At 35.2% G+C, this 17,864-nt stretch overlaps 1 protein-coding gene and 1 pseudogene across 1 annotated transcript; both read right to left on the reverse strand.

Moving 5' to 3' along the window:
• Window positions 1–12,196: 12,196 nt before the first annotated feature.
• LOC130799884 (late embryogenesis abundant protein 18) lies at window positions 12,197–13,331 on the reverse strand. Its single transcript, XM_057663160.1, has 2 exons — window positions 13,196–13,331; window positions 12,197–12,673 (listed from the first exon to the last, which is right to left on the reverse strand). Exons 1-2 carry the CDS (start codon window positions 13,280–13,282, stop codon window positions 12,323–12,325), a joined length of 438 nt encoding a protein of 145 aa, XP_057519143.1. The 5' UTR covers window positions 13,283–13,331; the 3' UTR covers window positions 12,197–12,322.
• Window positions 13,332–14,092: 761 nt separating this feature from the next.
• Window positions 14,093–17,006, reverse strand: LOC130799288 (uncharacterized; annotated as a pseudogene).
• Between the last annotated feature and the right edge of the window lie 858 nt (window positions 17,007–17,864).

Consider the following 17,864-nt stretch of genomic DNA (forward strand, 5'->3'; position numbering starts at 1 on the left):
AGCACTCTATGGTCGTAAGTGCCGTAGTCCTGTGTCTTGGGATGACTTTACTGAATCTGTCACCTTAGGACCGGATATGCTTGTTCAAATGACTGAGCAAGTAAGGTTAATTCGCGAGAAAATGAAGGCAGCCCAGGATAGACAAAAATCATACGCCGATCTCCGACGTCGGCCTGATGAGTACGAAGTAGGCGACAAAGTTCTACTCAGTGTGTCTCCGATGAAAGGTGTGGTTCGTTTTGGTGCTCGTGGGAAGTTGAGCCCACGTTTCATTGGTCCCTATGATATTGTAGAAAGGATAGGGAAGTTAGCTTACCGGTTAGCGTTGCCTAATACGCTGGGTAAGGTTCATGACGTTTTTCATATCTCCCAGTTAAAACGTTATGTTGCGGCTTCTTCACACATCTTAGACCCGGAGCCGTTAGAGCTTGATGAGAGCCTAGCCTATGAGGAGCAACCTGTTCAGATTTTAGATAGAAAGGTTCGCAGTACTCGGCGAAAGGATGTTGCAATGGTTAAGGTTCTATGGTCAAATCATCGGTCACAAGAGGCAACTTGGGAAATAGAAGCTTCCATGCGAGAGAAGTATCCGTAACTTTTCTCTCAGGTTAGTGAGTTACGGGGACGTAATTTTGTAAGGGGGGTAGGAAGCGATAGGATTTTCGCGCGTTGAGTTATTTTGACCTAGTTTCTTTTGTTGTGTGCTTGTTTTGTCGTTTTTGTGTGTGTGGTTGTTGTGTGTTTTGTGTTTGTAAGTTGAGGTTTTGGGGTCAAAACCTTTTTAAGGGGGGTAGTCTGTAACACCCCGATATTTTTCCGATATATTTAATGATTTACTAGTAATATTATTTTATATAAATAAATTTTTAATATAAATAAAGTTGTTATTGATTTATTTTGGGCTCGAGCTAATATATTTCAGCCTTTTTAACAATCTAGCTTTTCGGGCCCAAACCCTTTAACCCATTTCTTATTTCAAATTCTTTTATAAAAAAAAAATAAATAAATAAATAAATAAATTAGAGGTAAGTGTATAGGTTGGTCGGCCCTATTGGAGGGACTATGGAGTTTGTAACTCCCATGTGGGAATATTGAAGGATCACACTAATTGCCTTAATCCTTATTTCCTTAATCCTTTACTTCCTTAATCTTCCTAATTACCTTAACCTTATTGCATTCTATCATCCAATTTCCTAGAAAACTCAAGAAAACTCCCACAAACCCTAGCAATCCCACACGCGTAGTACTCCTCTTGCAATTTTGATTTTGGTATTCTTTTCATATAAATTGTAAGTATAATTCTCCATTTTTTTATTTATATTAAGTTAAATCAAATTATGTGATTTGTGGCTTGTGTGAATTTTGATCCATGGGCATTTCTTTCATGATTTAAAGAGATGTTATGAATTTTATATATATGCCTTGTCAAATTATTTGTAAGAACTGAATTATTTTGGAACTATAAAAATGATTTTTAATGTGGACATGAGTTTATGATTTTGATGGTAGGGATTTAATAAGAAATGTGAACATTGGAATTTGTATGTATTTGAAAAAAAAAAAAAAGACAAAATCCCGTAGGTTTTGAACATGGTGAAAATGGGTGTTTTTGGAGCATTTTTTTTGGCTTGAAATTAGGTTAAAAATACTTATACTATGTTATAATTTATGGAAATTGGTACCCGAGGGTTCTGATGCCTTCTGGACGCAACGGTGAAGTCGGATTTTCAGTTTGACAGTTTTAAAATTGCGTTTCTGGAGAGATTATATATGCTGTCCTATTTTGTGCGTTTACCATGTTATAGTATGTGATGGATGTTCATGATGTGTGTGGTATTCTAGGTGTGGTAGTAGTTGTATGTATGTGTTATGGTTGATTTGAGGAAAGTGTGTACGTGTGCTTATTTCCCAAATACGATTGAACCTTGTAGGAAGTCGATTCGTGACGGGGAATTGAATAGCACGCTTGAGAGTTGGTTATCTTGTTTAAGGTACGTACACGTAGCGAAGTTTGCATTTTGTCCGATGTACCATATATATTAATGGTAAACAAAAATAAAGTATTGATATATTGTACGAATAATGTTATCGTTCCGAATAAATAATTTCGACACATTTATTTTGATAAGCAGAGGTAGTATGACCTCACTAACCTTAAAGTGGACGTAGTATGACGTCAATTGGTGGAAAAGAATTACTCGTGGTATATGGGAGCATTATGAGCCAACCCGGGGGTATGCATACTTAACCATAGGCACCGAAGTAAGGCGAGTGTCTATGGTAGAGACGTGCTTAGGCATTAGCTTCCCCTAATATATTGTCTCACTTGTGGAGATTGGGGTTGTACCGGCAGTATGGTTGGAAAAGTACAGCAGTATGGCTGACTAACATTTACATGAAATTGATTATACTTTATTAGCGTGATCGAAGCGTATTTCGAAAACCGACAGTTATTAAATCTTTCTTTTTTTGTACTTAATTAAATGATAAGCGACGTTTGCTGACGTGTACTTTTGGTCTTAACGATTCTGCGATGATGTTGTTTCCTTTCTGGGCAATGACTAGCAGTAAGTTAAGTTGCAGGTCTGGGGAGTGGGGAGTGAGGATTGTTCCTTAGAGAAATAAATCGTTAGGGTACAGAAGTCAGATAAGAAATTTTAATAAAGTTTAAAGAATATTTGGCTTTATCAGGCGTTTACGTTCTCAAGTTGTAATAAGTAGATTTATCTTTACAATCTTATCCGATGCTAAGATTTCCTTATTCTAGTAGTTTATAATAACTCTAATAGAACTCGATCCGCAAGCTTTGTTGATTTCAAATCCGTTTTTATAATTGTCTTCTAACATCCTGGATTGACTCGTACTATATTTAGTTCTTTAAAAGGTCGTCTTCCCTTTTTAAACGATCCGAGTTTTTCCAGGATGTTACAGACTACCTCTAGACCGCTAGAATTAATACATATAGATCTATGTGGACCTATGAGAATACAAAGCCGTAGCGGCAAAATATATGTGTTTGTCATTGTTGATGATTGTAGTAGATTCACTTGGACTTTATTTTTAGTAAGCAAAGATGAAGCTTTTGATGAGTTTGTTTCTTTCGCGAACAAAATACAAAAATCTACCAATAATCAAATAATTTACATAAGGTCAGATCATGGAAAAGAATTTGAAAATTCAAACTTTATAATATATTGCAATGAACATGGAATTAATCACAATTTTTTCGCACCAAGAACACCACAACAAAATGGAGTGGTAGAAAGGAAAATTAGAACTTTAGAAGAAATAGCCAGAACCATGTTGATTGTTAGCGGTCTACCTAGAAATTTTTGGGCCGAGGCTGTTAATACTGCTTGTTATATTATGAATCGTGTATTAATAAGACCAATCACTTCAAAGACACCCTATGAATTGCTTAAAGGTGTTAAACCAAACATTTCCTATTTTCGTATATTTGGATGCAAATGCTTTGTTCATGTTAATGGAAAGCGAAATATAGGCAAGTTTGATGAAAGAAGTGATGAAGCAGTATTTCTTGGCTACTCATCACATAGTAAAGCTTACAGAGTTTATAACAAAAGAACAATGTGTGTAGAAGAATCAGTTCACATCATTTTTGATGAAACTAACTTTTCAACAAGTGGACAGGATATCAATAATGTCAAAATAGGTCTTGCTCATCTAGAAGACGATGATGAAGAAATGAAAGTGCTAGATCAAGGAACAGCAGGTGAACAGCCAATACAAGAAGATGCAGAAAGAACTGATCAAGTTCAGGAACTGCCAGTACATCAGGATCAGCAGACTGTTCCCAATCCAGTTGTACCCCACAGACGAGCAAGCTGATCCAGTAGCTGAACAGAATGTCAATCAAGTTGTTGAACCAGAACATGCTATTGTTACCACAAGAGAATTTGTGCCTAAGCCTTCGAAATATCAAAGTTACCATCCTCTTGATTTGATTGTAAGTGATATGAATAAGGGAACACAAACCAGATCCCAAATTAGAAACTTTTGTGCACACTTTGCGTACTATCATCACTTGAACCCAAAAATCACGAGGAAGCTCTAAAGGATTCCGAATGAATTGTAGCCATGCAAGATGAATTGAATGAATTTGAAAGAAACAAAGTATGGCACTTAGAGCCCAAACCAAAACACAAAAAGGTAATTGGTTTAAAATGGGTATTTCGGAACAAACTAGATGAGCACGGAATAATTTTAAGAAACAAAGCAAGGCTCGTGGTCAAAAGGTACAATCAACAAGAAGGTATTGATTACACCGAGACTTTTGCTCCGGTAGCAAGGTTAGAGGCTATTAGAATTTTAATTTCTTTTGCTGCATTCATGAACTTTAAATTATATCAAATAGATGTGAAATGTGCTTTTTTAAATGGCTTTCTTGATGAAGAAGTTTTTGTTGAACAACCCCCAGGTTTTGAAAGTACCTCTTGTCCTGATCATGTCTACATGCTTGATAAAGCTCTATATGGCTTGAAGCAAGCTCCTAGGCAATGGTATGAAAGACTGTCAAAGTTTTTGATTCAAAATAAATTTGTTAGAGGAAAAATCGACAAAACCTTATTCTTTAAGAACAAAGGTTCTGATATTTTGGTTGTTCAAATTTATGTTGATGATATTATTTTTGGTGGTACCAATGATTTGTTATGCAAAGAATTTGCCAACCTTATGGGCACAGAATTTGAAATGAGCATGATGGGAGAATTAAATTTTCTTTCTTGGTTTACAAATTAAACAAACTGAAAATGGTATTTTTATTCATCAACAAAAATACATAAAAGAACTTCTTAAGAAGTATGGACTAAACAACGCTAAGACCAACCATACACCCATGGCTACAAATGTTAGAATAGATGAAGACTTAAATGGGATTAATGTAGATCAAACAATGTATCGAGGGATGATTGGTTCTTTATTATATCTAACAGCTAGCAGACCTGATATTTCATTTAGTGTTGGTTTATGCGCTAGATTTCAGTCTAACCCAAAAGAGTCACATTTTACTGCAGTAAAAAGAATCCTGAGATATTTAAAGGGAACAGATGACTTGTACCTATTTTACCCTAAAAGTGATGTCTATGACTTGAAAGGTTATAGTGATGCAGATTATGCTGGAGATCTTGTGAACAGAAAAAGTACTTTAGGTATGGTACAATTTCTTGGCTCTTGTTTAGTGTCATGGTGCTCAAAGAAACAAAACACCGTTGCATTATCCACTGCTGAAGCTGAATATGTAGCAGCAGCAGCTTGCTGTTCCCAAATGCTTTGGATAAAACAGCAGCTAAGAGATTTTGGTATTAAATTTGAATGTGTTCCTATTTTTTGTGATAATACCAGTGCCATATGCATATCAAAAGATCCAGTGCATCATTCTAGGGTTAAGCACATACATATAAGACATCATTTTCTTAAGGACAATGTAGAAAACAAAAATATAATAGTCAAGCATGTTAACACTAATGAGCAAGTTGCAGATATCATGACTAAACCGCTTTCAAGAGAACAATATGAAAAGATGAGATTGGAGCTCGGTATGATCAAGCTCCACTAAAGTTGATAGCAAGAATTCCCAATGAAGCATCATGAAATTGAAAAGGGTTAAATCAACCTCAACATCTTGATTGTAAATCAATTATTGAAGAATTCAGGTATACAGTTGATAAAGTTCGTACTATAAATGTCTTCTTGATTGCATGTTTTGAATTGATCAGACCAAAGCAGCATGTGTTCATTATTTTTTCAAGATAATATAATAATATCATTTTTAAAGTTTTATATTTTTCATATTTTTCTAATATATGGTCAACTCAAATTAATTAAATAATGGGAATTGGATTTATTTACCCATTCCATGAATTTGTCCCCCAACTCTTCATTAACCATTTGATTTCAATTGAAATGATTAACTCATTAAAGAGTTGAACCTTTAGTTAACCGTCCCTTCACCCATATATTAACCCCCTTCCTCACGTCACACCTCTCACGCTTTACTTGTTTCCCTCAGCAAACGTCACTCATCATCTTCCTTCTCTCAATACACTTTCAAAATCACAATGAGGACACCAAAAACCTCAAACTCCGGCAAGAAAATAAACAGGAAAACACCAAAATCCTGTAAAATTTCTCAACCGCAACCTCTTAAAGTGGTTCTTCCTTAACCACAGATTGATGCTCCACCATCCTCATCTACTGAAACCAAAAATGAAACCCCAATTCCATCCACAAAACATGCAGGAACCAAACGCCAGATCTCCACACCAAAAGGTGGTTCATCATCTAGACCAACCAAACGTTCGAAGATTACTGATCCCGATAGTGCTGAAGAAGTTTCAAAGGAAATGTTTGTAGGGTTCGGTTTAGACAAGTATTGGTATGATACTACTCCTTTTCCACAACTTCATGGCATTTTACAAAATCAAAACTGGGAAGTATTGATGTCCGACTTCAGTTGCATGTTAGCTCAAAGATAGTGTTTTCTGGAATTAATGAAAGAACTGTTCTAAAATTCTTAGGAATTGATCAAAAGAAAGGGAAAATAAGCCACAACATCCTGTCTCCTTTGCATAAATTTTTGTATAATATTGCACTTAGATTCATCTTACCACGAAACTCCAAACGAAGTGAAGTTAGTCTACGTGATGCCACTTTGATTTATTGCATGGCCAATCACATTAAAATAAACTTTCCTTCCTTGATGATTTCTCATCTATTGGACTGCATTGAAAAGGGGAGTTTTGTTGGATATGGAGGGCTATTGACATGGATTTTCAGAAAATTTGGTGTACCTCTAGATGGCTTACAATTCCCTATGGGTCCTAATACGAAAATAGGTGCCAAATGCTTACACAATCTGCACCTAAAATTGAATGATGAAGGGATACTGGTACATGCTATGGAAGAGGTTAATGATGTTGAATCAGAAGAGAAGAAGGTTGAGGAAGTAAGGGAAAAACTAGTTGAGGAGGAAAAGGAGCAGGAGTCTGTTCCCACTGCAACCACTGAAACAGCAGAAACTAGGGAACAGGGAGAAGCAGCTAGTAAGGGGGAATCAGAAGAGAAAGGAGATGCTATGGAGGATAATGATGATTACACTCTAAGTAGTGACTCTAGTGATGAGGAGGTTGAGATGACTATGAAGAAGCAACCAGGTTTAATACAGAGAAAAAGTAGGAGGTTGGCTTCTAAACGTAAGGTTGTTATGGATGATGACATCACCTCTCACAACATCCATGAACCTACAAAATATGCACCTCCCTCTCCCAAGCCAGCCACACCACCATCACATCAAATTCCATCACCACCACCATCACCTATACAGTCTACACCACCACCATTTCCAACACACATTTCACCAGGTATAGGCTGTGCTAATTTTGATTCTGTTCCTGCAGCTTCTTTAGACTCCATACTATCTAAGCTCCAAGACCTCCAGTCTCAATTTCTTGCTTTTCAAGATGAAACTCGTGTCTCACTTGCCTCAATTGCTGATCAGCTCATCCAGATGGAGAACCGTCTTGGTGCCAAGCTGGACACAGTTGAAATACAGACTGAGTTCATAAATGAAGATGAGACTGCTCCTTGATTCCTCTTCCCACATTATTTAATGATCATTCGTTGGCCTTACTATCTATCAGTCAAAATTTATCAAACACTTTTTTTTTGTACCATCTAGGGTACAAGGTTGTATCTTTTTTGTTGAAACAGCTGCTACAATTTCTTTGCTTTATATTGGTCTATGATATTAACAATATGCATATTTGGATTGCTGTTTATGGTGCTTGCTTTCATTTACTGTTTCTGGTTTTCTTCAATGGCAAAATATATATTTGCGCTGTGGTTTGATTGTCCGAATTCTTTTTGATTGATGACAAAAGGGGAAGGTATTGCACAAACTTAAGAGAAGTTGTGAATGCACAGTCTCCATATCTTTCTAATTGATTTATATTGCTCCAATAATGGAAGTTTTAGCTATATAACTCTGATTATGATGATTGTTATTCTGATCATTTGCTAATCATGTTTATGCTAGGTTTAAACTCCGTGTTGTTCCTGATTGAGCTTATGAATATCTTGATTAATTGTTCTGGTTACATTTTAAATACTTAAAGATTTGTGTTAACTTTTTTTTTTTGATATATTTGATATTATGTTTTTATATACTATATGGAGTAAACTGTTTTACTATGAGTGCTTGGTAAATTTTAGTGTAACAAGTTAATTTACTAAGTTATTTAGAGTTGCTTTAATCTCTAGTATGCTCTAAGAATTTTGTTTTACTCTATTTTATTTAAGTTTGTTTATAAGTTTGTCTTCATCAAAAAGGGGGAATTTTTTGGCCTCTTAGGTTTTGATGATGACTTCACTTTTAAATAAACAAACATGTTTTAGAGATTGTTTTGTAGGTAAATATCCGATTTTGTTAAAATCGTTGATGAAGCCTATGACTTGGTTCGTGGAAGTTGTACGTGTCGTAAATATCCAAGAAGTTAGATAAATGCTTAAGATGTTAAAAGTAGACAGGCGGTCTACTGTTCCCAAAGTTGACAATCTGACGGAAGTTGTAGATGGAGACAGTACACTGTTCCTACGTTGCAAGTCTGGAGAAGACATCGGCTGGAAAACTGCAAATAATTTATTTTCTGTTTTTAAGTTGATGTAATGGTTAAGAGTTAAATTAGTTGCTTAATTAATTAATAAGTTGGTTGGCAATACTATTTTAGTCATCTAAAACTAACCTAAGACTTATTCTTTGTTGAGAAAAGGTCTCCTTTTATTTAGGATCTTTATTTTAGACTCCTATGCTATTTTTAGCTTGAAGGAACCGTCTCCTATTTTTAGCAGCTAATAACCGGTTCAATTTCTGGTACTCCACTATCTTTTTCTTTGTTTTAGGAACAAGTAAGTTAGTGGAAGTTATTTTGCCAAAGAAAGTTGCGGCTGTTCCCACTATAAATAGGAGAAACTACGCCTAAACCGGTTGGTATCCAAGAGTGTCCAAAAAGGGAGATCAATTAAGAAAAATATTTTCAGCTATTTAATGCCAATTAATTTATTATATTTTTCTTAAGCAACTATTTAATTTTTATCCTCTTGAGAATTTGGCCTTATAAGGGTATTTGAGTGTTTTGTTGTAACTAGACTTAAGGGAAGTCTAGGGGAATAGAGAAGCTTCAAGTGAAGCGTGAGAAATAGAAGAGAAAGAGAAGGAGAAAAAGAAAAGGAAGAGAAGTAGGCCTAGAATAGAGAAGCTTCGTGTGAAGCAAATTGTTTTATGTAATTGTAATTGATTGCCTAAAACATAGTAAGAATTTTGAAATCCCGGGGGTCGTGGTTTTTCCTTCTTATTAGGCCACGTAAAATCTTTGTCTCCTTTTATCTTTTTCACTTTAAGTTTAAGTTTTATTTTCTTGTTATAATTCCGCAAAATTAGGGTCAAAAATCTTAAGCTTAATACACAACAATTCACCCCTCCCCCTCCCCCCCCCCCCCCCCCCCCCCCCCCTCTTGTTGCATTCGACCTTCTCTTTTTATTTCTACAGAAAGTATTAAAATAAGGGGCATCATTGCTTAAGGAGGAAGATGTCGAGGTATCAGCAGTGGCAAATGGAAATTCATTCTCGTAGAATTTGACATCCCAAGATACAAAATATTCACTTGTTTTGAGATCATAAAGTTTCCACCCTTTTTTTACATGAGGGTATCCAACAAAAATACATTTACGACTCCGACTCATAAACTTGTCTCTCTTAGACTTATGATTATAAGCATAACATAGACATTCAAACACCCGAAATTTCGAAAAAAAAAGGTGCAGTGTCAAATATAAGGTGTTTCATTAAGCAAAGCAGAAAGAGTTCTACTAATAATGTTACTAGCAACTAAAACACAGTCTCCCCAAAAATGCAAAGGAAGAGGAGTTTCAAATAGCAAAGCTCGAGCTACATTTAAGATATGTCTATGTTTCTGTTCTACTCTCCCATTTTGTTGAGGAGTGTTTACACAAGAGGTTTGAAACAAAATGTCATTGCTATTAAAATAATCTTTCATGCAATTAAATTAAGTTCTATTGCCACTACGCATCACTTTAACCTTTGCATTAAACTGAATCTAAATCATGGCAAAAAAAGAACTAAACATTTTATTGACCTCAGTTTTATCAAATAACAAATACACCCATACAACTCTAGAATAATCATGAACAAGAGTCAAAAAATATGTAGCACCACATGAAAAGGGAGAATGATACTTCCCCTAAAGATCATAATGAATAATTTCATACCTACATGTTGCTACATGTTACTCTACTATCATTAACAGAAAAAGTATTTCTAGGTTATTTTGCTTGATGACATACACTACAAGCTTTATTTGAAACTTTACTAGAATTCTCTATAAAAGGAAGGGATTGTAGAACTTTCTCAGAAGGATGTCCTAGATGACGATGCCACAATGCTAGAGAAGTCACCCCCTCTACATTCAAAGCCATCACGAAGTAGTAAAGTCCATCTCTCCAATCACCTATTCCAATCAAAATCCTCAAGCATTGATCCTATATAACACACAATGCTTTAGTGAAAGAAACAGTACGATTCAGATCATCAATTAGGTGATTAACAGAAATAAGATTGCAATTTAATTTTGGGAGATATAAGACATCTCGGAGCACAATTCCCTTGCTTGGTAGCTACTGCATGTTTACCATCCGGTAGGCCCATCGGACATTCTGTCATGTCTCGCGAATTACTTAATAAAGATAAATTGCCAGTAACATGGTGCGAAGCACCCGAGTCTATAAGCCAAAGAGAATCAGACAACTTACTACTCAAACGGTTATGATTATTGTTCAATGGGGAATTACCAAGCATATCAAGTAGTCATTGCCATTGGGCACTTGTCATTCCGGGCAAGGACTCTAAAGACGAGCCACCATTTCTGCTATAACCCCACCTACAACAGCAACTGTGGCAGACATATCACCCTTACCACGACCAGCAATATTGATCATAGATGAGTGATTAAAACGCACACCACGACCCCCTTTATTAGAGCCACGACTCCCACCACGTGGAGGACGATGTTCCCACCACTCGGGATAACCATGCTTGGAACAATAAGTTGCCTCATCATGGCCTTTGCGTTGACAGTAGGCGCAAATCGACGTGGAATTTCAGTTCCATTCGACATACGTGACCCAACAAGATGCGCTCCTGTTTTAATAGCCACGGCACGAACATCACGTTCATTTTGGCCTTTGGCTGCCAATTGAAGTCCTTCCTCTTCAAGAAACATTTGGTATGCACGATTGAGAGAAGGAAGAGGGTCTTGAGATAAAATGGAATAGCGCAAATGACCATACAAATCAGACTTGGAAAAATCTTGTAATCTATCTTCGTCCACCCGTGCCTGTAGGAGTGTGCCAATATTACATGTACAATGCCCACATTTACAATATGATAAAGGGTTATATGTTGCAAGTTCAACCCATAAAGGTTGTAATTGACCGAATAATCAGCAATTGACATGTTTTTGGGTTGTTGACATACCGCCAAGGCTGCCTTTCAAAGTAAGGCAAGGTTTTCTTAATTGAATGATCAATAGTATTGAAAAGCCATTGAACCAACATAGCTTGCAAGCAGCGCCAATCCCGTAATCCTTTCTCGTCTCAGTCAATTTTTTTCATTAAACCTTCGATTAATTCGTACTTGCGGTGAGCCATAAGAGATAAGCGAATGAATCTGCACCATTCTTCATAATTGTCTCCTCGAAAAACAATCATGTTTCCGGATCCGTCATATGAACCAATAAAATAAGGATTAGAAGGATCAAGTTTGGTCTCACCATCACCGATGTTTTGGTCGGATTTATCACCACCAGCCATCACGGCGACCAAGCTTAACAAGACAAAAAACAGAGAAAAGGATGTTAATGTGAAGCAAAGCTTTGTGTATTAAGATTTGTGTTCCGCCGCAATTAGCGAAGCAGCAATAAAAACCAATATACATCTAATTAAAGAGTATGGGCTTATTAAATACAAGGGCCCAGACATAATACTAATAATACAATATTATAAACCCAACAAAAATATTTTCATTGAATTTATTTCGATTTTGAATTAACATACTAACATCCAATTTATATCCAATACAAAAAAGGACATATTTTTATTTGATGACCAAAGCTGAACACTAAGAGTCCATCACAAATCCACAATCTCACAAACGACCTTCATAAACAAGATACAAGTAAAGGCAGATATATAAAGCTAGTCACTATCAATATATATAATCAATCATAAAACTTAGAGATGCTTATTGTAGTGTGGTGGGTATCCTGTTTCATAATTGCGAGTCGTACTTGTTGTAGTTGTACTTCCAGGCGCACCCGGGACATGGTGATGTCCCATTCCTGGAACATGTTGATGACTCGTGCCCGTGCCCATGCCAGTGGTTGATACATGTTGGCCTGTGCCAGTAACGATGCCAGTGCCAGGAATATGGTAGTGGTGCCCTGCTTGCTTTGATTCCAATTTTTCAGCTGCGTGTCTTGCTTTGTCTGCGTGCAAATCCGCCTTGGCTTCTGCTTCCTTCACTTTCCTCACCTCCTTTGCTATCTGTTTCTCTTCCTTTGTCCTCGCTGTCGCCTGCGCTGCCTGGCACATTATTCACCAAAACAAAAATGTATTAGATTAGTGAGATCACCGTTATAAAAAAACTCAAAAAATCTTGTAAGAGACAGTCTCCGTCCCTAATTTAGTCAGGACACTATCGTCCTAATTCAGTCAGCCCACTATCGGGTTGAATTTGAGAAACTATCTCTCGGTAACGGTAACCAATAAGTAATAAGAACAGCTGATCAAACATATATGTTAGTTTATATATCTCTAATTCGTTGATATATAAGCACATTTAAACAATTTTACCAGCCAAAAATTACAAACAAACATACTCCAAAAAAATTTATGAAAAATATTAACAACGAAAACAACATCATAATCTAAATCCCAAAATATTAAAATGGAGTAAAATCGATTATATAAACGTGCACATCAGTTTTATGGGTCATAATTAATTAAGGGGGTAACAAGAAAATATATGAAGAGAAAGTAAGGGAGTAATCAGTAAGATTTTTTATAGAAGTTATGAAAGTTAAGCAAAAGTAGATCGACTAATACCTCTTCTTCAACTTTGGCTTTGGCTATCTGGATCTTTTCTTTAGCTGCGCTGGCCATGTCGCTCACCTTTTGCTTTGCTGACTGCATCTTGGATTGCTACTCAAATCAAATCAACTATTGTTTCAAGATTTTTATGTTCGTTTTCACCCTTGAATAAAAACAGGAAAAACAAGTATATCTTTTAAAACGAGAATTATAACTACCAACTGATTGAAGACAGGTTGATGAACTTATGGATATTGATGATGGATCAAATAGGTTTTATATAAATAGATGATTTTACGATTTGCCACGGCTCATGCTACGTGTTGCGCATGCAGTCTACATGAGTGTCAAGCATTGTAGCTTTGTCCATATATTGATAAATTTTCTTATGTGCTTATTTGCACTTTCATTGAATGCTCTTATCCATTGTTAGCCGGTTTTAGTTTTGGTTCCATTTTATTCCGATTTTAAAAAAGTGAAATTTAAGTTAGACCGTAGGATTTCCGTTTCGGTTTTATTAGGAGATTGCATACGGTACCTTCACGGTTTATGTGATGGTTTAACTCGTGGGTCACACCATTTATTCAACTTCTTTTCTTTAAATATAAATAATAAAACATATAAAATATCAAAAATAATGTCAACATACCTTCGTTGAGTATTTTCAAAATTCATTGCATATTAATAGTCATTAAGATATTTACTAAAAATAATAAAATAAATATAGTTAATAATTAAATGAAAAGTAATAATAAAGATGATTAATTAAAAAGCGAGAGAGAATGGACTTAAAATAGTATCTCGAATAAATAATAATAATAAGCTGTCCATATATCCAAAAGGAATCAAAGGTCATATAGTTCTTCTCATATTTTAACCTTAATTTTTGGTCTTTGTTCGATTTGTCTAATCTTATTCTTTATCTTTGTCGTCATCTTCTACTTGGTTTGATATATTTTTTATCTCTCTTCTTGATGATGCAGATGTATTCATCATCATCCATGGATTCTCATCGCCTTGATTATCATTATTATTGAGCCCTTTATTTGAAAATTAGCTTACCCAATCTTTCTTCTAAACATATATTTGTACAGTATGTGGAACAAGACAATATCTCTTTTCACTAAGCATTCTCCTATCTACATGAACAGACTACAACACAATCATAGAAGCCGAAATTGAAAGGATATCCTCTAAATTCTCGATAATAGAAAAAAATTTATCGATTTTTCTTTCCACCATTATGTAATAAGGGTGTTTGGCAAACGACTGATGACTGATGGCTGATAGCTGATTATAGTGGCTAATTTGACCAACTGATTGTATTAACAGGTTTGACCAGCTGATTTTGAACCCGCTGCTATAAACAACTTGTTCAAAAAGAGCTTATTCATATCAATAAACTGCTTCAACCAGCTAGTTCACCAAACACTAGCATTAGCTGGTTTGACCACTCAACCCTCTATTTATATCAAAATAAGCTAAAATTGCTCAATAAGCTAATTTTCCAAACACTCCCAATATGAAAACAGTTAGGTGCAATTTCAAAATGATGTTTGTGATAATGATCTTTTTCTACATTTAAAGAGGATGAAGATGAAGGACCTATAAATCATCATCTTGACTAATTATATTAGCTATGATGGGATGAAACCTAATGTATGTACGAAGACGCTAGCATACTTAGATTTTTTATGTTAGGGTTATACACAGTTGTATAGAAATCATAAAGATCTCCAAAAGCTTCTTACAGTTTTCAAAATAGTTGTCCAGAGTAATGGACTGATTGATGGAGATGTTACATATCATATACAACGGGGTGACTTAAGTGGCGAGCGGCCACCAGAATGTTATGTGATAAAAATCTTCGGATTAGACTAAAAGGTAAATTCTACCAAGTTGTCATTAGGCCAACATTGTTGTATGGGACATAGTGTTGGTTTGTTAAGAACATTCACGAACAAAAGATGGAAGTAGTAGAGATATGAATGTTGAGTTGAATGTGTGGTAACACAATGATGGTTAGAATCAAAAATCAGAAGTTTAAAGAGAAGTTAGGTGTTGCCACTTTATCTGCTAAGATCTATATTACCTGGAACGCAATACGGTTCGGAACGTGGGACGAACGTGAAACAGAAAATTATAATTAAATATAGGAATAGTTTAAAAACTAAAACAGAAAATAAAAAACTAAGAAAAGTTTAAAAAAAAATAAAAATAAAAATAAAAAGAAGAAAACATATAGATGAGTAGAAAACAAAAGGAAGTTTTAAAGATAAAATGCCACGTTCTTTCATTTTTAAGAAACAGATGGCATATAAAGTTGATAAAACAAAAAAGAGGTAAGTAATAGGAAATTGGCCAAGCCCACTTATAACCTACTCATATAAAGAGAGAGTATAAGGAAAACCCTAAAGCATATGAGCCATCGCCAATATTGAACAACAGGACGCTTCTCTTACCTTTTTCTCTCTTTATTTCTACTATTTTTCAGTTCATTAAGTTCTTTTTTCTTCCCTCTTTGATGGCTCAATATCAAATCTTCATGGAGAGACAATCGTTTTCTGGGTCGAGGCTTTTGACGATTTGGTACGTGATCCATGGCGACCCAGTACGCTACCGTTCCTCATTTTGGGTCGACCGTCCCAGATTGGAAAACGGCCGGACGTCCTGCGATCCGAGTAACATAGGCTAAGATACGTAAAAATACGTTAAAATGGTTTGCGCATTTAAAAATTAAAGATAGATCATGGGTTATTACGTGAGAAAGATATAAACCATCATTGTGGAGGATAAGAAAACTTAAGGAAAACCTAAGAAAATGTGGAATAAGCAAATTAAGAACGACTTTAGTGAGCTGCACCTCTTCAGACCTAATTAGTGATAAAAATAGTTGGAATCTTAAATTCATATTTTAGACTATTAATATTTTTCTTTAGTTGCTTTTATCCGCTCTTTTTTTCTTTATTTACTCAACTTACATATTCTATTGTCTTAACCCTAGTTTTGACAAATGTTATTATTTACTAGTAGTTTTACCCTTAAGGTAACGGTGTCACTTAAATTTCTCTCTATGCAGGCTCTTACCATTTAGGGTAAAATTAACCACATTCTTCTGCCTCTCTCTTTGAAGGGGTACGAGTGTGGATTATCGAAGGGGTTACGAGTGTGGATTATCTATTAACTTCCCTCATCCAAACCTTAGTTGTGAAATTTCGAACCCGTATATTCTTTCCTTACCTTTCTCCATTTTCATCCATCTTATTTGGGCATTATTGTTAAGGTTATTATATGTCTCAATTAATTCTAGATTTCCATTGATTATTTTAACGATGGAAAAGCCATTATACATACAAGCTGACAACATGAGGCCATTAATGTAAGGATGATTCTTAATCCTCTAAAGTCCACCCCCTAAACAGATGGAAGTTTTGTTGACTGGCTTTGAGATAGATTTGACATCCCAGACCCTTAAATGTTCATCATAGCTACCAGTAAGTAAAGAATATGGATCATGAGGGTTCTTCACAATGCAACAAATCCCCATTTTGTGGACCTTTGAATTTTTTAATGCTGGTATAGAAGTATCACTTCTCAAATCCTAACCAATGAATTTACAATCATCTGAACCAGTATACACAACAGATGGCTGATGGGGGTCAAAGGAAGTTGCCCATAACTCAAAGTCATGAGCTTTCAATTGTTGATCTTCAATGAGTTGTGATTCTGCAAGAGACGCAACAGAGATAGAACCATCAGAAAGCCCGACTGTAAGTGATGTGGCTAAGGGGTTCCAATCCAAGCAAAGGCACATTGAGAAGCTGATTTGAACACAAAATAATCTTTAGTTCATTTTTACCCTTGTGGGAAGAAGAAGATCGTTGAAAGAAGATTGATGGAAGAAGAAGATGGATGAAAATGGAAAAGATTAAGGAAAGAAAATAAGGGTAAGAATGAAATTTGATAACTTAATGTAAAATTTAACGTTGTTATGCATTGGTGTAAAATACCAAAAGTATAATGCTATTTTGTGGAATTTTTTTTAAGATTTGCTACCTTTGACTTTTCACAAAAGTTCGTTACTACCATGTAGAATATCCCTTAAAATAATTATATCAATACCTTTATTAAATTCAATTTTTTCTTGATTCAATTTAAAAATGGCTATTAAAAGTTTTTTTTTTCAAAACTTAATAGATGAAGGCAAATAAGTGTTTACTTACCCCTTAAAATTTAAAGAGAACAAATATAATTAATAATCGGTGATCTAAGAATATTAATGCATATTTGTAGAATCACACAATTCTACAATCCGATAATATCGATTTTGATCCTACCCCTTAATGATCCTAGGTAGATTCCGATCCTTATGACCTTGCACTTACTAGTTACTACTAAGTGAATTTTAGGTTCGTACACTTATAAAAAAGTCTTTGTTAAATTATCATGTTTAAATATCTTTTATACTCTAATAGCAAGTTCTCATCTTTCATTATTTATACCTTGTTCCATACATTCATTCACTAGTGGAAAAAAGCTTATTTGCTGCGGTTTTATCTCCGTTATATGCTGCAGTTTTGACCTGCAGCACTTGTGATAGCAGCATATGACACAATTTTATATGCTGCGGTTTTCCTAGAACCGCAGCATATAGTCCATATTTTTTTTTTGTTTTTTTCATTTT

Source organism: Amaranthus tricolor, chromosome 14 (genome assembly GCF_026212465.1).
Source record: "Amaranthus tricolor cultivar Red isolate AtriRed21 chromosome 14, ASM2621246v1, whole genome shotgun sequence".
NCBI classification, from domain to species: Eukaryota; Viridiplantae; Streptophyta; class Magnoliopsida; order Caryophyllales; family Amaranthaceae; genus Amaranthus; species Amaranthus tricolor.